Source organism: Odocoileus virginianus, chromosome 1 (assembly GCF_023699985.2).
Source record: "Odocoileus virginianus isolate 20LAN1187 ecotype Illinois chromosome 1, Ovbor_1.2, whole genome shotgun sequence".
Lineage (NCBI taxonomy): Eukaryota > Metazoa > Chordata > Mammalia > Artiodactyla > Cervidae > Odocoileus > Odocoileus virginianus.
In genome coordinates, this window is record NC_069674.1 from 93,252,667 (window position 1) to 93,271,776 (window position 19,110).

Below are 19,110 nucleotides of genomic sequence, written 5' to 3' on the forward strand. Positions count from 1 at the left end.
AAGCCTCTGGCTGCCTGAGCCGCTCGCCGCGGAGGGAAAAGGTGCGCTGCACCGGGGAGAGTACGCCTGAGCCCCTGGCTGCCTGAACCGCTCAGGCCGGGGAAGGCACAAAACGCAGGCACAACTGAATCCGCGCTTTTGTGGAGTACCCGAAAACTGGAACTGCACTCAACGCAGGGCCTGCTCCATATAGAGCAGCCGGGAGCCTGACCAGTGTAGACTGGGAAAGCACAGACACCCGTGAGCGGGGCAAACCCAGTGTGGCCGGAACATGGTGAGTGCTATCCACACAGAGCGGTATCTGTCTGCAGCGCCCCACCCTCCCCGTAGCAGGACTGAACTGAACTAGCGAACCTAAATAAGAGATCACCTCCGCCCGCCTGTGTCAGGGCAGAAATTAGACACCGAAGAGACGGCAAATAGAAGCCAAAATAAAGGGAACCGCTTCAGAAAGGACCGGTGCAACAGATTAAAATCCCTGAAGGTAACACCAACTACACCGGAAGGGGCCTATAGATATTGAGAAGTGTAAGCTGGAAAGAGGAGCTATCTGAAATTGAACTGAACCTACACTGACCGCAACAACTCCAGAGAAATTCCTATGTATATATTTCTTTAATTAAAAAAAAAAAACTTTTTTTCTTTTTATTTTTTATTTTTTATCTTTTATTTTCTTTTAAAATTCCCTATTACTCCCCCATTACTCCGCAACTTTCATTTTCATATATTTTTATGATTTTTTTTAATTAGGGAAAAAAAAATTTTTTTTCTTTTTTTTTCCTTTTTCTTCTTTTTCTCTCCTATTTCCTTTGAAAGTCCTCTAATACTCCTCTATTATTCCTTAATTTTCATTTCCATCTCACTATAACCTTGCCAAAAAAAAAAAAAAAGAGCGAGCGAGCGAGAGAAACCCTATTTTTAAACCGAACTTCATATACATTTCTAAATTTTTTGTGTTTTTGTTTTTGTTTTTAAATATTGTATTTCAAAGAGTCTAACCTCTACACTAGATTTTTAATCTTTGTTTTTCAGTATGTGATATAAATTTTGGACATTTAAGAATCCAATATTCAGTTCCCATTTCTATTCAGGAGTGTGGTGATTACTCTCCCACTTTTGACTCTCTGTTTTCTACCTCAGAACACCTCTATTTCCTCCTTTCCCCTTCTCTTCCCAATCCAACTCTGTGAAGCTTTGTGAGTGTCTGGGCTACAGAGAACACTTTGGGAACAGATAACTGCGTAGATCTGTCTCTCTCCTCTTGAGTCCTCTTTTTCTTCTCCTGCTCACCTCTATCTCCTTCCTCCCTCTCCTATTCTTCATGTAACTCTGTGAACCTCTCTGGTTGTCTCTCACGGTGGAGAATCTTTTCACCATAACCTAGAAGTTTTATTATCAGTGCTGTATAGTTGGAGAAGTCTTGAGACTATTGCAAGAATAAAACTGAAATCCAGAGACAGGAGACTTAAGCCCAAAACCTGAGAAAACCAGAAAACTCCTGTCTACACAGAACATTAGGGAATAAGAAACCATCCAAAAGCCTCCATACCTACACCAAAACCAACCACCACCCAAGAGCCAATAAGCTCCAGTACAATACATACCACACAAATTCTTTAGCAACGCAGGAACATAGACCTGAGTGTCAACATACAGGCTGTCCAAAGTCACACCTAACACAAAGACCCATCGCAAAACTCATTACTGGACACTCCATTGCACTCCAGAGAGAAGAAATCCAATTCCACTCACCAGAACGCTGACACACGCTTCCCTAACCAGGAAACCTTGACAAACCAATCGTCCAACCCCACCCACTGGGTGAAACCTCCACAATGAAAAGGAATCACAGACCACAAGAATACAGAAAGCCCACTCCAGACACAGCAATCTAAACATGATGAAAAGGCAGAGAAATACCCAACAGGTAAAGGAACATGAAAAAAGCCCACCAAGTCAAACAAAAGAGGAGGAAATAGGGAATCTACCTGAAAAAGAATTTAGAATAATGATAATAAAAATGATCCAAAATCTTGAAAACAAAATGGAGTTACAAATAAATAGCCTGGAGACAAAGATTGAGAAGATGCAAGAAAGGTTTAACAAGGACCTAGAAGAAATAAAAAAAGTCAATTAAAAATTAATAATGAAATAAATGAGATCAAAAACACTCTGGAGGGAACCATGAGTAGAATAACAGAGATAGAAGATAGGATAAGTGAGTTAGAAGATAAAATGGTGGAAATAAATGAAGCAGAGAGGAAAAGAGAAAAAAGAATCAAAAGAAATGAGGACAACCTCAGGGACCTCTGGGACAATGTGAAACGCACCAACATTCGAATCATAGGAGTCCCAGAAAAAGAAGACAAAGAGAAAGGCCATGAGAAGTTACTCGAGGAGATAATAGCTGAAAACTTCCCTAAAATGGGGAAGGGAATAGCCACCCAAGTCCAAGAAACCCAGAGAGTCCCAAACAGGATAAACCCAAGGCGAAACACCCCAAGACACATATTAATCAAATTAACAAAGATAAAACACAAAGAACAAATATTAAAAGCAGCAAGGGAGAAACAACAAATAACACACAAAGGGATTCCCATAAGGATAACAGCTGATCTATCAATAGAAACTCTTCAGGCCAGAAGGGAATGGCAGGACATACTTAAAGTAATGAAAGAGAATAACCTACAACCTAGATTACTCTACCCAGCAAGGATCTCATTCAGATATGAAGGAGAACTCAAAAGCTTTACAGACAAGCAAAAGCTGAGAGAATTCAGCACCACCAAACCAGCTCTTCAACAAATGCTAAAGGATCTTCTCTAGACAGGAAACACAGAAAGGTGGTATAAATGTGAACCCCAAACAACAAAATAAATGGCAACGGGACCATACCTATCAATAATTACCTTAAATGTAAATGGGTTGAATGCCCCAACCAAAAGACAAAGGCTGGCTGAATGGATACAAAAGCAAGACCCCTATATATGCTGTCTACAAGAGACCCACCTCAAAACAAGGGACACATACAGACTAAAAGTGAAGGGCTGGAAAAAAATATTCCACGCAAACGGAGACCAAAAGAAAGCAGGAGTCGCAATACTCATATCAGATAAAATAGACTTTCAAATAAAGGGTGTGAAAAGAGACAAAGATGGACACTACATAATGATCAAAGGATCAATCCAAGAAGAAGATATAACAATTATAAATATATAGGCACCCAACATAAGAGCACTGCAATATGTAAGGCAAACACTAACGAGTATGAAAGAGGAAATTAATAGTAACACAATAATAGTAGGAGACTTTAATACCCCACTCACAACTATGGATAGATCAACTAAACAGAAAATGAACAAGGAAACACAAACTTTAAAGGACACAATGGACCAGCTAGACCTAACTGACATCTATAGGACGTTTCACCCCAAAACAATCAACTTCACCTTTTTCTCAAGTGCACACAGAACCTTCTCCAGAATAGATCACATCCTGGGCAATAAATCTCGTCTTGGTAAATTCAAGAAGATTGAAATCATCCAGTCATCTTTTCTGACCACAGTGCAGTAAGATTAGATCTCAATTACAGGAAAAAAAATTATTAAAAATTCAAACATATGGAGGCTAAACACGCTTCTGAATAACCAACAAATCATAGAAGAAATCAAAAAGGAAATCAAAATATGCATAGAAATTAATGAAAATGAAAACACAGCAACCCAAAACCTATGGGACACTGTAAAAGCAGTGCTAAGGGGAAGATTCATAGCATTACAGGCCTACCTCAAGAAACAAGAAAAAAGTCAAATAAATAACCTAACTCTACACCTAAAGCAACTAGAGAACGAAGAAATGAAGAACCCCAGGGTTAGTAGAAGGAAAGAAATCTTAAAAATTAGGGTAGAAATAAATGCAAAAGAAACTAAAGACACCATAGCAAAAATCAACAAAGCTAAAAGCTGGTTTTTTGAAAAAATAAACAAAATTGACAAACCATTAGCAAGACTAATTATGAAACAAAGGGAGAAGAACCAAATTAACAAAATTAGAAACGAAAATGGAGAGATCACAACAGACAACACTGAAATACAAAGGATCATAAGAGACTACTACCAGCAGCTCTATGCCAATAAAATGGACAACTTGGAAGAAATGGACAAGTTCTTAGAAAAGTATAACTTTCCAAAACTGAACCAGGAAGAAATAGAAGATCTTAACAAACCCATCAGAAGCAAGGAAATCGAAACTGTAATCAGAAATCTTCCACCAAACAAAAGCCCAGGACCAGATGGCTTCACAGCTGAATTCTACCAAAAATTTAGAGAAGAGCTAACACCTATCTTACTCAAACTCTTCCAGAAAATTGCAGAAGAAGGTAAACTTCCAAACTCATTCTATGAGGCCACCATCACCCTAATTCCAAAACCAGACAAAGATGCCACAAAAAAAGAAAACTACAGGCCAATATCACTGATGAACATAGATGCAAAAATCCTTAACAAAATTCTAGCAAACAGAATCCAACAACATATTAAAAAAATCATACACCATGACCAAGTGGGCTTTATCCCAGGAATGCAAGGATTCTTTAATATCCGCAAATCAATCAATGCAATACACCACATTAATTGAAAGATAAAAACCATATGATTATCTCAATAGATGCAGAAAAAGCCTTTGACAAAATTCAACATCCATTTATGATTAAAACTCTCCAGAAAGCAGGAATAGAAGGAACATACCTCAACATAATAAAAGCTATATATGACAAACCCACAGCAAGCATCACCCTCAATGGTGAAAAATTGAAAGCATTTCCCCTGAAATCAGGAACAAGACAAGGGTGCCCACTCTCACCACTACTATTCAACATAGTTTTGGAAGTGTTGGCCACAGCAATCAGGGCAGAAAAAGAAGTAAAAGGAATCCAGATAGGAAAAGAAGAAGTGAAACTCTCTCTGTTTGCAGATGACATGATCCTCTACATAGAAAACCCTAAAGACTCTACCAGAAAATTACTAGAGCTAATCAACGAATACAGTAAAGTTGCAGGATATAAAATTAACACACAGAAATCTCTTGCATTCCTATACACTAACAATGAGAAAACAGAAAGAGAAATTAAGGAAACGATACCATTCACCACTGCAACAAAAAGAATAAAATACTTAGGAGTATATCTACCTAAAGAAACAAAAGACTTATACATAGAAAACTATAAAACACTGATGAAAGAAATCAAAGAGGGCACAAACAGATGGAGAAATATACCGTGTTCATGGATTGGAAGAATCAATATTGTCAAAATGGCTATATTACCCAAAGCAATCTATAGATTCAATGCAATCCCTATCAAACTACCAACGGTATTTTTCACAGAACTAGAACAAATAATTTCACAATTTGTATGGAAATACAAAAAAACCTCGAATAGCCAAAGTAATCTTGAGAAAGAAGAATGGAACTGGAGGAATCAACCTGCCTGACTTCAGGCTCTACTACAAAGCCACAGTCATCAAGACAGTATGGTACTGGCACAAAGACAGAAATATAGATCAATGGAACAGAATAGAAAGCCCAGAGATAAATCCATGAACCTATGGTCACCTTATCTTCGACAAAGGAGGCAAGGATATACAATGGAAAAAAGACAACCTCTTTAACAAGTGGTGCTGGGAAAACTGGTCAACCACCTGTAAAAGAATGAAACTAGAACACTTTCTAACACCATACACAAAAATAAACTCAAAATGGATTAAAGATCTAAACGTAAGACCAGAAACTATAAAACTCCTAGAGGAGAACATAGGCAAAACACTCTTTGACATAAATCACAGCAGGATCCTCTATGACCCACATCCCAGAATTTTAGAAACAAAAGCAAAAATAAACAAATGGGACCTAATGAAACTTAAAAGCTTTTGCACAACAAAGGAAACTATAAGCAAGGTGAAAAGACAGCCCTCAGATTGGGAGAAAATAATAGCAAACGAAGCAACAGACAAAGGATTAATCTCAAAAATATACAAGCAACTCCTCCAGCTCAACTCCAGAAAAATAAATGACCCAATCAAAAAATGGGCCAAAGAAATAAACAGACATTTCTCCAAGGAAGACATACAGATGGCTAACAAACACATGAAAAGATGCTCAACATCACTCATTATCAGAGAAATGCAAATCAAAACCACAATGAGGTACCATTACACGCCAGTCAGGATGGCTGCTATCCAAAAGTCTACAAGCAATAAATGCTGGAGAGGGTGTGGAGAAAAGGGAACCCTCTTACACTGTTGGTGGGAATGCAAATTAGTACAGCCGCTATGGAGAACAGTGTGGAGATTTCTTAAAAAGCTGGAAATAGAACTGCCGTATGCCCCAGCAATCCCACTTCTGGGCATACACACCAAGGAAACCAGATCTGAAAGAGACACGTGCACCCCAATGTTCATTGCAGCACTGTTTATAATAGCCAGGACATGGAAGCAACCTAGATGCCCATCAGCAGACGAATGGATGAGGAAGCTGTGGTACATATACACCATGGAATATTACTCAGCCATTAAAAAGAATTCATTTGAATCAGTTCTAATGAGATGGATGAAACTGGAGCCCATTATACAGAGTGAAGTAAGCCAGAAAGATAAAGACCATTACAGCATACTAACACATATATATGGAATTTAGAAAGATGGTAACGATAACCCTATATGCAAAACAGAAAAAGAGACACAGATGTATAGAACAGACTTTTGGACTCTGTGGGAGAAGGCAAGGGTGGGATGTTTCAAGAGAACAGCATCGAAACATGTATATTATCTAGGGTGAAACAGATCACCAGCCCAGGTTGGATGCATGAGACAAGTGCTCGGGCCTGGTGCACTGGGAAGACCCAGAGGGATCGGGTGGAGAGGGAGGTGGCAGGGGGGATTGGGATGGGGAACACATGTAAATCCATGGCTGATTCATGTCAATGTATGACAAAACCCACTACAATATTGTGAAGTGATTAGCCTCCAACTAATAAAAATAAATGGAAATAAAAAAAAAAGAAAAAAAAATACATATTGTATGAATCCATTTGTACAATGTACCAAAACAATGGAAATGAATCTGTGCTATTAAAAGATTGGTTAGTGTAAAAAAATAAAAAAATAAAATAAAATAAAACTTATCTTCATTATCCACCACTGCCACTGTACAAAGGCAGTAATTCAAACTATAATATCCAACACTATCTAAAAACACATGTAAACCTCTAAAACTCACTCAAGCAAAATAAAATATAAATGTCCATTTATCCAACACATTGTTTTAACTATTTAAGAAAATAATCATGTACATTACTTAAAAGTCACTTTCCAGTTTTCTAAAGAGGAGTTTTCCATGGAGCTTGTACACATATAATCCCAGTTACTCAAAGTATACAAACAGTGATTTATCATTAAAAGAGGAGTGACTCTATTCTATCATCATTCAGTCTGGAAAGTATCTTTGATGACGGTATTAATAAAATGAACTTCAAGAAAAAAAAAAGAACTTCAAACACATTTAACTTTAAATTCTCATATAAACATAATTCATTCACAAATATTTAAAGCATCTTGGTACTAAAAAGTATTCATTTAAAAATACACTATATTAATCTATCAAAATTTCATTACTTGCCTATAAAGTACTGCAGGAAGAGTAGATGTCTTTTGTGTGCCTCCTTCTTTTTTACTTGGTTTTCTCTCCTTGGGTGCTCGCAAAATTGCCGGTATATTCAACTTCTATTGATTTGAACAAATGCAGTTTATTTTGTTTTCAAAGAAAAAATATAAAGCAACATTTTTCTTTATGCACCGTTCAAGTCAATTAATATGCTAGAATTGTGAGGGGGAAATCTTTCATAAGCTTTTACACTGGCAAAAAGCACTAAAATGAGTTTTTGTCTCACAGTCACTGCTGTGAGAAGCCTATAATTAGCTACTTTCCTCAATTTTCTCTGGACCACTAAAACACTGTGAAAATCAAACTTCTACTTTCGTTTTAAAAGTGAAAGACAAGGACAAGAATTCAAGAACTTAAAAAAAAAAAAGAACCCTTGACAAAAGGAATATTGAGGCCGTTTATTTTCTTCAACACCACAGCTACACTGGTGCTCCAAAGGTTAATTAGAAAAATTATCTTATTGGACCAAACTCTTCACAAAGCGATTTAGATTCTCTTTGGGTTTCTACTAATTTGTAGTATACTGGCTTCTTAGACAGCAACCATCTATCAAAGTCATTTCTCAGTGGCCCAGTGGGCCAGCATCAGTTCAACCAACTGGAAAAAAAGTATCCTGCAAGTGGTACAAATGAATTCTACTTCTTCTGTGTACTTTACATTTGCACACAGAAATTCATGTGCTTCTGTTTCAAGTGATTTAATAAATTAAAATTCTCTTTCATAACTTATACTAAATAAATTCTTACAAGACAAACTTGCAAATCAGGCCAAAAGATAATGCTAGCTTGCCAAATAAACTCATATGCTTGCATTCAATATTAATTTCACTAAATATAAAATACTATAATCTTTCCAAATATTCACCAACAGCCTATCAATAGAAACGAACGTCAACTGTGCATATGTAACTACTCATTCTCACCTCTTATGTTATTCCTTATACCATACGCCACATACACACTGTTCACAAAAGAAGCATCTTCAAAGCTAGCATGGCACAATACGTATCGGTATGTATTACTTTCTAAAATAATGTGTCTAGACAAACTATATAATGAATTTGGCTTTTTATAAACCTTTAAAATAAGTACCACAAAAAATATCTGTTCTTTAAAAACTTTCCTTCAAAAATACAACTATTTCCATAGTGAAAAGACCACAGCGAGTCTCCATCATCCTTAAAGAAATAACTGAAATTATTCAAATGAATTATTAAGAATTAAATACACAGTACTAAAAAAAAGCATTCAAAGAAATCCATTTGGCAATGATTGTTCTTTTCAATACCAAGAACTTTAATAGGCTCAATATGTTCAAGGATAAAGTAATTTCTTTCATAATTAAAATAAAACTAATGAAGGGAAAAACTACACTTTAACATTAAATTTCAAAAACCATTTCTTATAAGTTCAAAACCCATCAACATGAAAATAAATCCAGTTTTCCTTTTACATTTCCCCCATTAAAAAAAAAAAAACTAATTAAAGCACAAGAATAGGACAGAAGAAATGTGGCAAGGAATCTGAAACTGCTATGTAAAGGCAGAAGAATATGGTGGGAGTAACTCATGCTTCAAATCTTAGCTTCATCACAAATGACAGGTCAATCAGTTAGAGCAAATGAAAAAATTTTGCAAACAAGATAGCTGTTAAAACAACCATATTAAGCTACAGGTTCTCAGTAGGCAGCTTGCAAAGCTCTAGATGCATTTCAGGCAGAAACCATCATCCCAGAGGATTAGCTGGCCCTGATTAAACAGAATTCTTCAGTTAGTGAAGTGACAGTTGTATTAGAGATCCAATCTTTGAAATCATACAGAAAGCAAGAAGAGAAGGCGAGAGCAATTGGAAAGAAACTAACCTGCCCTGTGATTCTGCCTAGTAAGGCCCATATTCCTTGTCCTTCACTTCGAAGTTTTCCATTCATGTTTTGTAGTTCTTCTAAAGATTCACAGAGCTATAATGTAAACAATTCAAATTAGTAGACCATTACGATATTCAGTAACATATTTGAAAATATAAATAATTTATCAATGTCCAAACTATCTACATTTCTATTCCATATATATTTAACACATTCAAGTCACAGTACACTGAAAAATCAAAGTCTCCAACTATTTAAGCAGCACCAACAAAAAGTAAGCATTTTATGTTAACATTTTACTAATAATGCTTCTTACATATTCTATTATAGTTTACTATGTAATTTCCAGACATACTAATTAACCCTTGTGAGTGTTGTCAAGGTGCACCCCTACCATTTTTCCAATGAGAAGAAAATGTTATACATCAATAAGTCAATCCTGGGGACCTCCCTGTGGTCAGTGGTTAAGAATCCACCTTTCAATGAAGGGGACGCAGATCTGATCTCTGGCTGGGGAATTAAGACCTTACATGCCTCAGGGCAAGCGAGCCCGGCTCTGCAACTAGAGAAGCCCATAAGCAGCGTCACTGAGCCCTGGCACCACAGTGATGACCCAGCACAGCCCCCCAAAAAAGTCAACCCAGATTTTGCTCATGTTACTTATTACCTCACAGTTAGTCACAACTTGCTTTTTTACACTGCTTCATGAACTTCTTTATCTTTAGAATGAAGACGTAGAAGAGAAATTTTAATCGGGAGGTTTTTTTTTTTTTTAATCCAAAGTCAAAACAATTCAAGAAAAAAACAGTAATTCAAAAGTAAGTTTTAAAATTTTCTGTAACCTAGAAAGATAAGTTCTATAATACAGTGGTTAGGAATAAGGAATAGAGTCAGACTATTGGGCCTCAAACCCCAACTCTATGCCTTGACTACCTTTGTGAACCTGGGCAAATTACTTCACCTGTTTAGGATTCAGTTTATGCTTCTGAAGAAGGGAGCAGTAATCATAAGCCACATTATAAAGCTGAAGTGAGAATGAGATGAGTTAATACAAGTAAAAATGCTCAAAACTGTTCCTGGCACATAGAAAGTACTCAGTGATGGTAATGAAGATAACGAGGGGTCAGAATTACAGACAAGTCGTAGAAACTCCAGAGGAATTTCAAAATGAAACATAAATAAAAAATCACAAAGGAAATCATCAATAGGATGTAATACATTACGTTGCTTGTTTTACCTTATTATATTCCACATGAAGCTTTTCTTGTTCATTCTCTAATTTATCCTTTATATTCTTTTGTTCAGCCATATTCTCCTGAATTTGAATCATGCGCATATTTCTCTCTAGTTAAATTAAATATCCAATTTTAGTTTAGAAGAAAATAAAAGCTGATATACGAAATACACACAGGAAGAAGCTAGCCATAGAGATGATCACATGGATAAACCTAGACACTTTTAACTCTACTCACAAACACATTAAATTAGCATTTTACAACAATCCACAACTTATTAGGAAAATAAACATACTTGATATATGTAGCAAAACTAGTAAATTTCTAAAAATGGACAGTGTATCAACTATTTCTATAGGCAAATTGTTCTCAATGAAAATGTGCATGCATCAGGGCCTATACTGACCGAAATAATAATTCACAAAATCAGCAGTGAGAGCAGGTTGCTTATGCTTTCTCCTTCCATCCACACTAGAACTAGTATCTGAATTGTCCACTGGGAAGATATCTGTACTGATCCCCATTAGTTCTGCTTTCCGCATAAGTTTGCGAATGGCTGAAGCACTGCTAGTGAGTGGTCTGGGCAATTTTTCCCTCGGAACCCAGGCCTGGGGTCTGGTGGATCGAGCTAGTTCTGCTTTGGCACGATACTGCTGAAGCCGGGCATTGATCCTTGCCTATAAAAGAAACATATACAAATTTTAAAAGATATTAAAACGGAACATACTTCTTATGATTTTTATTTCCACACTTAGCAAGAGTAACGATGATCAGAAGTTCCTCTATTGAGGCAAATTATATCTACCCACAGTCCTTAAGGTATACAGCATAATTTTTGGGTTACGATAAATCAGGTCTACCCCTAGTTAACAACTGCCCTAGCCTATGATTAATTGTCAAAAACTAGAATGATTATGCTGAAGTTTCTCTTCTCAACTAGCCTTGTACTAGTCTTCATAAATTTACTTAATTTACACACAAATATATGTCATATGACAGGCAAACTAATCAGTCTTTGCACATACAAATCTTAGAAGAGACTGAAAAAAGATGTGGTCAACATATTGCACTGATAAAATAATTTCCTCTAAGCCACATTCTTTAATGTAGTAGAAACATGTTTTATAAATGACTGTTTTGTTGAGACTAGATGATGAGTAATGTATTCAATCACAAACTATACTCTCCATTTACCTTAATGACGGCCAATTTCTAGGTAATTTCACAATTACACTAACCAAATTTCACAATTATACATCACATATCAAAGATGCATGAGATCTTAAATTTCTAACTTCGTTTTTTTTTGGCCAGGCCGTACAGTTTGTGGCATCTTAGCTCTGTTACCAGGGATCAAACTGGAGCCCTCAGCAGAAAGAGCGCAGAGTCCTAACCACTGAACCACCAGGGAATTCCCTAAAATCTATACCCTTGAAAGAAGAAAAACACGAATTTTGGAATGAATCTCATACCTGTGCTTCTGGTGATAACTGCTTCTCTCTCTCTTGTAAAGACATTTTACAATAGGATTGCAGAGCCAAGTAGTTTTTTCTCTTCCATTTTCTGTCTAACCTATCTGCATGTTGCTTACAATAAGCAAAAAATGGATCTGCTATATCCTATATAAAAAAAACAGAGGGGGGGAAATGAACATTTTTACTCCAAAGGCCCATTTTTTAAAAAGCCATAAGAGATAACATTTCCTTTTTGAAGAATATACCACAGTGCTGGTTATTCCTAAAAATAAATTACAAAATTAAGTTTTATACATAATGATAAAAACTGCTGCTTTAGGAACTTAATCCTGTATACCAAATTCAAATTAACAATTTTTTTTCTTTATACAGCCTTGTGGATTTAAAAATACTGAAATCAAAAGTTAGGTATTACATTAAGTTGTTGCCTAAAAAAAAAAAAATCACTATTTAAAACAAATAAGATATTAATAGTCATAGGTAGAAACCATCATTAAAGCTATGAATACATAGATTAATATTATAAAACAACAATATATCTAGAAAATATAGGACTAGTCAACACAGGTAAGTAGGGCATTTCTAACTGACAAGAAATGCACAGGCAAACTCTACCTGGGGTAAAATTAGATTAAGAAGGCCAGGCCTTATGGCAGGGGAGTTTAGTGGAGAATGAATGGATACACGTATATGTATAGCTGAGTCCCTTCACTGTTTACCAGAAATTATCACAATATTGTTTGTTAATTAGCTATACCCTAATACAAAGTAGTCTTTAAAAAAGGCCAGGCCTCATCAATAAAACACTTCAGACATTCTCTTTAACTCTCTACAAAATTCTAAAACCTCAAATGGAAACACAGCTCTCTCACAGTCTTATTTTATGGTACTACCTTAATGGGTACATATTCATAAGTAATAGGATACAAAAACATAAAAGGAAATCTACTATCAAAAATAGAAAAAAAAATTGTAAATATGTAGGCAAAAAAAAAAAAGCATTCAGCAATGCAACTGCCAGCAAAGTAACAAGTAGTTCATTCTTCAGGTCTGTCTCAAAGAGGAAAACAGATAAGCTGCCCATACAGTTTTTACCTAAGTTATATTAAGAGTCTCTTAGTAAAGTGGGGTTTTACAACCCAAAGAGAAATGATGATGCTAACAAAAGAAGAAACAAATGAAAAGTACAAAAAGAAAAATTATCATACAGTAAAACCAAAGTGTCCTTAACATTAAAAACAGCAAAATATATAATGCAATTTTCTAGTATGATATCCACAGATGTCACAATATAGCACTGTGAATATTGTGATTAGAGAATCTGGATATATAAATAGCTGGACATAAAACCTGGCCCCACCAATTAAAGATTTTTGTGGCTTTAAACAAGTTGCTAATTATCGCTGGGTCTCTGTTAACTCATTAAGAAAACAGATTTAATAATAATTACTTCATATAGGTACAGGAATAAATACAAAAATGTAGACAGGAAATTGGATTCTCTCTCATTCACACTCACACACAGCTGCTTTCTCACAACGTGCTCTACACATCCTGGCAAAAAGAGAGGAAGTGGAAATAAAGAATATATTGAACTATAGTCAAAATGATCTCAAGAACCATTCTACTGTCTTAAAGTAGTAGGTGATGTTGAAATTGAGTTATCAGAGATAGGATTCATGCTTGCATAGGTCAGTTAAGAATTAAAAAAAAGACTCTGACTTGGTAAAAAGACCAGTCATTTCTAGTCAAAAAGACATATGAAAAGGATGAAGCAGCCCAAGTAATTTTTCTTTTGTTTCATGACTTGGGATTGGGGACAATAAATCCTAAATCTAAGGCTATTAGGACTAAGGGATTAATCTTGTTTAGAGAATGAAACAGATATACCAAGCAACCACTATCCATTAACATTTATCCTCCCGTTTTTCCCCTTAGTACTAGAATCTTCTGATTTTCTACTGGATACATGATGACCTTGCTGGAAAATTTCTGCTCCAGACCCTCAGCAGCTGAGTATGACCACGTGATAAGTTCCAGCCAATGAAGTTTATGAAATTTCTTAACCAGACCCTTGAAAGGAAATGTCCACTCTTCACCTTCTCTTCCTTCCTACCAATGGGGTACAACCCAGGCAAGGTGGTGAAAAACCATCTCTGACCACGTGAGAAAGTACAACAAACTAAAGAAATATGACAATAAGTCAGAGGTACCTGGTCCCTGGAACCAAACTCCTCTGAACATAAAATCAGTCTGGAATCATAGAAAGAATTTAACATCTTCCTTGTTCAAGTTACTGGCTATTCAGTTTTATTAGACCATTCAAAATCGTGTGCTAATTAATAATCTGGTTGACTTGGAATATCCCCTCAACTTGCCTGGAGAAACTTTCAAGATCCTATTCCTAGAAGAAAATGGAAAGGGAAAAAATTTTTCTGAATATCCACCATGTACCAGGCATAGTGCCTGTTTTCATACTATCTCATTTATGTCTTATCACTACCACATGAGGTGAGTTCTATTATTTTAATATCAACTTCATGGATAGAAAACTGAAAACAAGAGAGGTTAAGTTTCTGACCCAAGATCCACTGCTAGTAAGTAAAAGCTGTCTTTTTCAACCATTGTCTGCCATCAGATTTACTTAAGGACATGTCCAAACAGAAATGACAAAAGCCCAACTCTGGAGATTGTGTTTCAGTAGGTCTAAGGCAAAGAGTTCTAAATGTGAATGCCTTGAGAAACAGCTACCAGTAAACATAAATGAGTAAAAGGCTGTAAAGATGCTGGGAAATTATAAGACAAAAATGATGATGGAAGTAGGGGGAAAAGTGGAGTGTGGGATAAGTGGTGGGGAACTGTGACAAACTGGAATGCCCCATCAACTCAAGTTATCTTTTTATTGCACTGTTTTTATCAAACAAAATGTATCTACAGGTCAAATTTAGCTTGTGGACCTCTTAATTTCATGAGTCGTTCTAGAATCTTAAAACCAAAACAATTTTTTCCAAACAAAGCTCCCTGACTAACACTGATTCAGCAGTTCAAAGGATTATAAGCTGAAAGAAACTATTAGGAATCTTGTACATTGAGAACCAACTGGCACTTGTAAAAACAAGAGTATTTTTAAGAAAAGTAGAGAGGCTTTATTGGTATCTGCATAAAACTGTTTATTGAAATCAGAAAAGTATAAATACCATCATGAGTTAGGAGCATAACATATCTTCTCAGTTACAACACCACCTTTTCCACCTCACCTCAGCCATTTAATTCCTATGACTGTACCTAGATTCTGAACTCTTTCCATAATATAATTCTTCAAGTATTCTCTGAGCATTATCTTTTACCTTTCCTGACCACTTCTTTTCAGACTCAAACAAGTTCTTAATACCTTTCAGGTCTCCAATGTGCAGACTTTTATCCTCTGACTGCCCCAGAGCCCATGCACATGACTGCCCTCTTTACCTGATTATTTCATGGCCCATCAATTAATTACTTGTTTGCAAGATGCAGTCCTCTCTTCACTTGTTCCTCTCTTCCTCATCTAGCTTCACTTGACAAAACCTAAAGCACAGGTAAATCCAACTCATCCCCTATTTTAACCTGCATCAGAGCAGCTGAACACATTCCCAAATTAATTTCCATTCCATTTTTAAAGATAATCACTGAATAGCTTCATCTCTAAAACTTTCAGTATCTCCTCTCTATTCTTAACTTGCAGATGATGGCCTTATTTATTTCACTGGAGAGGTTTCGAAGAGAAGAGAAAAGCAATGAAATGAGAACTTTCACAACCTCTGGTCACTGCATACCTCAGCCTATCTGCATGTCTACACATATCCTCTGATTAATCTCCTGTTACCGGGGGTAAACTGCCCAATGTTCCTATCTAAGGTTGACCTTCAGTTGCGATTAATTCCACCCCATCTTCCCTCCAGCAATTCTACCTCTTGCACATTTTTTTTCTCTCTACTTGCATACTAAAAACATTGTAATATCCTTTAAAAATACTTAAAAGACATTCCCTGGGCTCTCATTTGTTGTTTACTTCAAAGTCGTCCTTAAAAGGAAAAATCTAAAGCCCTGCCCATATTAGCTGTCTTCAATTCCGTTCCACTCCTAAGTTTTCAACTACTCTCAACTTCTCCTCTCAAGTGAAAACTGACCTTCATTTTGACAAATCCAATGGTCATTTCTCAGTCTTAACCTTATTCCTTTAACACAACTTGTTTACTCTCTCTTTGAAACATTTGTCTTAGTTTTTTTTTTTAACCTCACTAATGACTCTGTCTCAGTCTCCTTGGTAGATTCCTCCTTATTTTCCCAAATTTCAATGCTGTTGAATGCCAAGGTAGCCCTATGACTGTCATCAGAACTCTTCCCATCTCCTTCTCCTCTTATAGTCTAGGTAATTTCACCTAGTCATCTCACCATAAATACTATCTATACCCTGACACTCCCAAATCTGTATCTTTAGCCTTGATTACTCCCCTAAACTTCAGATTCTGATAGTCAACTACTGTCTCCACTTACAAGTCTAATAGGTGTTTTGAACTCAACATGTCCAAAACTGTCCTCAATTTCCTTCTCTCCTGCAATAAATCTGCTCTTCCTGTAGTCTTTTCCACCTCAGTAAACCATAACTCCACTCTTCTAGAAGCTCCACAGCAGCCTCTTGATGAAAGTGAAAGAGGAAAGTGAAAAAGCTGACTTAAAACTCAACATTTCAAAAACTTAGATCATGGCATCCTTTCTCATCACTTCATGGCAAATAGATGGGAAAACAATGGAAATAGTGACAGACTTTATGTTCTTGGGCTCCAAAATCACTGCAGATGGTCAGTGACTGCAGCCATGAAATTAAAAGATGCTTGCTCCATGGAAGAAAAGTTACAACAAACCTAGACAGCATATTAAAAAGCAGAGACCTTACTTTACCGACAAAGGTCCATCTAGTCAAAGCTATTGTTTTTCCAGTAGTCATGTATGGATGTGAGAGTTGGACTATAAAGAAAGCTGAGCACCGAAGAATTGATGCTTTTGAACTGTGGTGTTGGTGAAGACTTTTGAGAGTCCCTTGGTCTGCAAGGAGATCAAACCAGTCCATCCTAAAGGAAACCAGTCCTGATTATTCATTGGAAGAGCTGATGCTGAAGTTGTACCTCCAATACTTTGGCCACCTGACGCGAAGAACTGACTCACCCGAAAAGACTCTGATGCTGGGAAAGATTGAAAGCAGGAGGAGAAGGGGACGACAGAAGATGAGATGGTTGGATTGTATCACCAACTCGATGGACACGAGTTTGAGCAAGCTCTGGGAGTTGGTGATGGACAGGGAAGCATGGCGTGCTGGATTCTATGGTGTTGCAAAGAGTCAGACATGACTGAGCGACTGAGCTAGAAGTTCAGGCTAAAGAGAAATCACCCTTTCCCCTCTCTTTCTGCTTATTCCACAATCTCTCAACAGAGATCTACAAAATCAGTCATTTCTTATTACCTCTATCCTTAAAACCCTAAACCATTCTATTAGTTCTCCTTACTTTCACCTTTGCTTCTCTATACTCTATACTGAATACAATCATCAGGGTTATCCTTCTAAATATCAGTTGACTCACATGTTCTCTATGCAAATCTGATGGCTTTCCATCTCACTCCAAGTGTAAATCCAAAGTCATTCTCATGTTCTTCCAGGCCCTATGTGATGTAGCTGCCTGCCACCTCTATGACCTCCTTCCTCTCCTCCTACCAAACACCAGCCCCCGCCCCTGTATCAGCCATACCAGTTCTTCCTGGACCTCAAGAATGTTTCTACCTCAGAGCCTCTATATTCTGTTCCCCCTGCCTGTAATGCTCTCCTCTCAAATAAATGTAAGCTCCCTACCATTTTCCTTACATTTTTTACACAAAATGTCACTGTCTTAGAGAGCCCAGCTCTGATCTCCCCATATAAAGTAGTACTGTCCTACTTCCCTTACTCCCTACATACTTTATCCTGCTTTGTATTTCTTCATAATACTTATCACAATATAGCAGTAAGTTGAGGATAAACCCTTAAGTCTGGGAGACAGAGAAGTCATTACTCGTTTGTCTCAAAAGTATTGATATTTTCTGGTAAACTTTTTCACTATCTGTCCTCTCCCAACCTGCCACTCAAATGTAAGCTACCCTAAGAACAGTTTATTTTGTTCAATGTTAATCTCTATAGGCTCTACAGCAAAGCCTAATATACAGTAGCTCAATGTATCTGTTGAATAAATAGGCTGAATGAATGACAGTAAAAAGCATTAATCTGTAATCCTTAAATAGTTCAAAGGTAAGAGATAGATAGGCCAAGAAGGTCTACTGAAGTTTCTGATTCTTCTAAGAAATCTTCTTATTTCTATATTTACAGCACTTCTTGTCCATCATAGGCACCTGTGACATCTTTTAATGTTGTCTTATGAGACTCTAACATTTCATTGTGTTTACTATCTAACCCCACCTACATGACTTAAAGCCATTTTTATACTCCCTGACAAACTCCTCCATCCCCAAACCTAAAGTTTACATATGCACAGGCCCGCAATCATGACTGACTGATGTTAACTGAGAACTATGAAGTTATGTTTGAATATAAATTTCACTGTTCGTAAACAAAGTTTAGGTCACCCCTTAACAAAGCAACTCAGTTTACAACATAAATTCAATAAGTGATAGTGAACATGATAGTCACGTTCCACAAATGCTTGCTGAGTTATTTAATATACAATTCAGCCCTCAACTGTGATGCTTTTGCAAACATTACATGATTAACTGTTTAACATACAGTTTTAGTTTGCTTT

General features: G+C 36.6%; 1 protein-coding gene across 9 annotated transcripts in view; it reads right to left on the reverse strand.

Annotated features, from left to right (window-relative positions):
* Positions 1 to 19,110, reverse strand: part of PHF14 (PHD finger protein 14) — a 211,420-nt gene that overhangs the window by 141,660 nt on the left and 50,650 nt on the right. For all 9 annotated transcript variants that reach the window (XR_002309267.2, XM_070470974.1, XM_070470970.1 and 6 more), the window contains exons 8-12: positions 12,287 to 12,433; positions 11,221 to 11,491; positions 10,817 to 10,923; positions 9,577 to 9,672; positions 7,672 to 7,775 (exon numbers count right to left, since the gene is read on the reverse strand). Coding sequence is in view for 8 of the 9 variants with exons in the window: in XM_070470974.1 (XP_070327075.1) it covers positions 7,672 to 7,775; positions 9,577 to 9,672; positions 10,817 to 10,923; positions 11,221 to 11,491; positions 12,287 to 12,433 (725 nt within the window). In the remaining variant the exon portion in view is untranslated. The remainder of the gene's footprint in view (positions 1 to 7,671; positions 7,776 to 9,576; positions 9,673 to 10,816; positions 10,924 to 11,220; positions 11,492 to 12,286; positions 12,434 to 19,110) is intronic.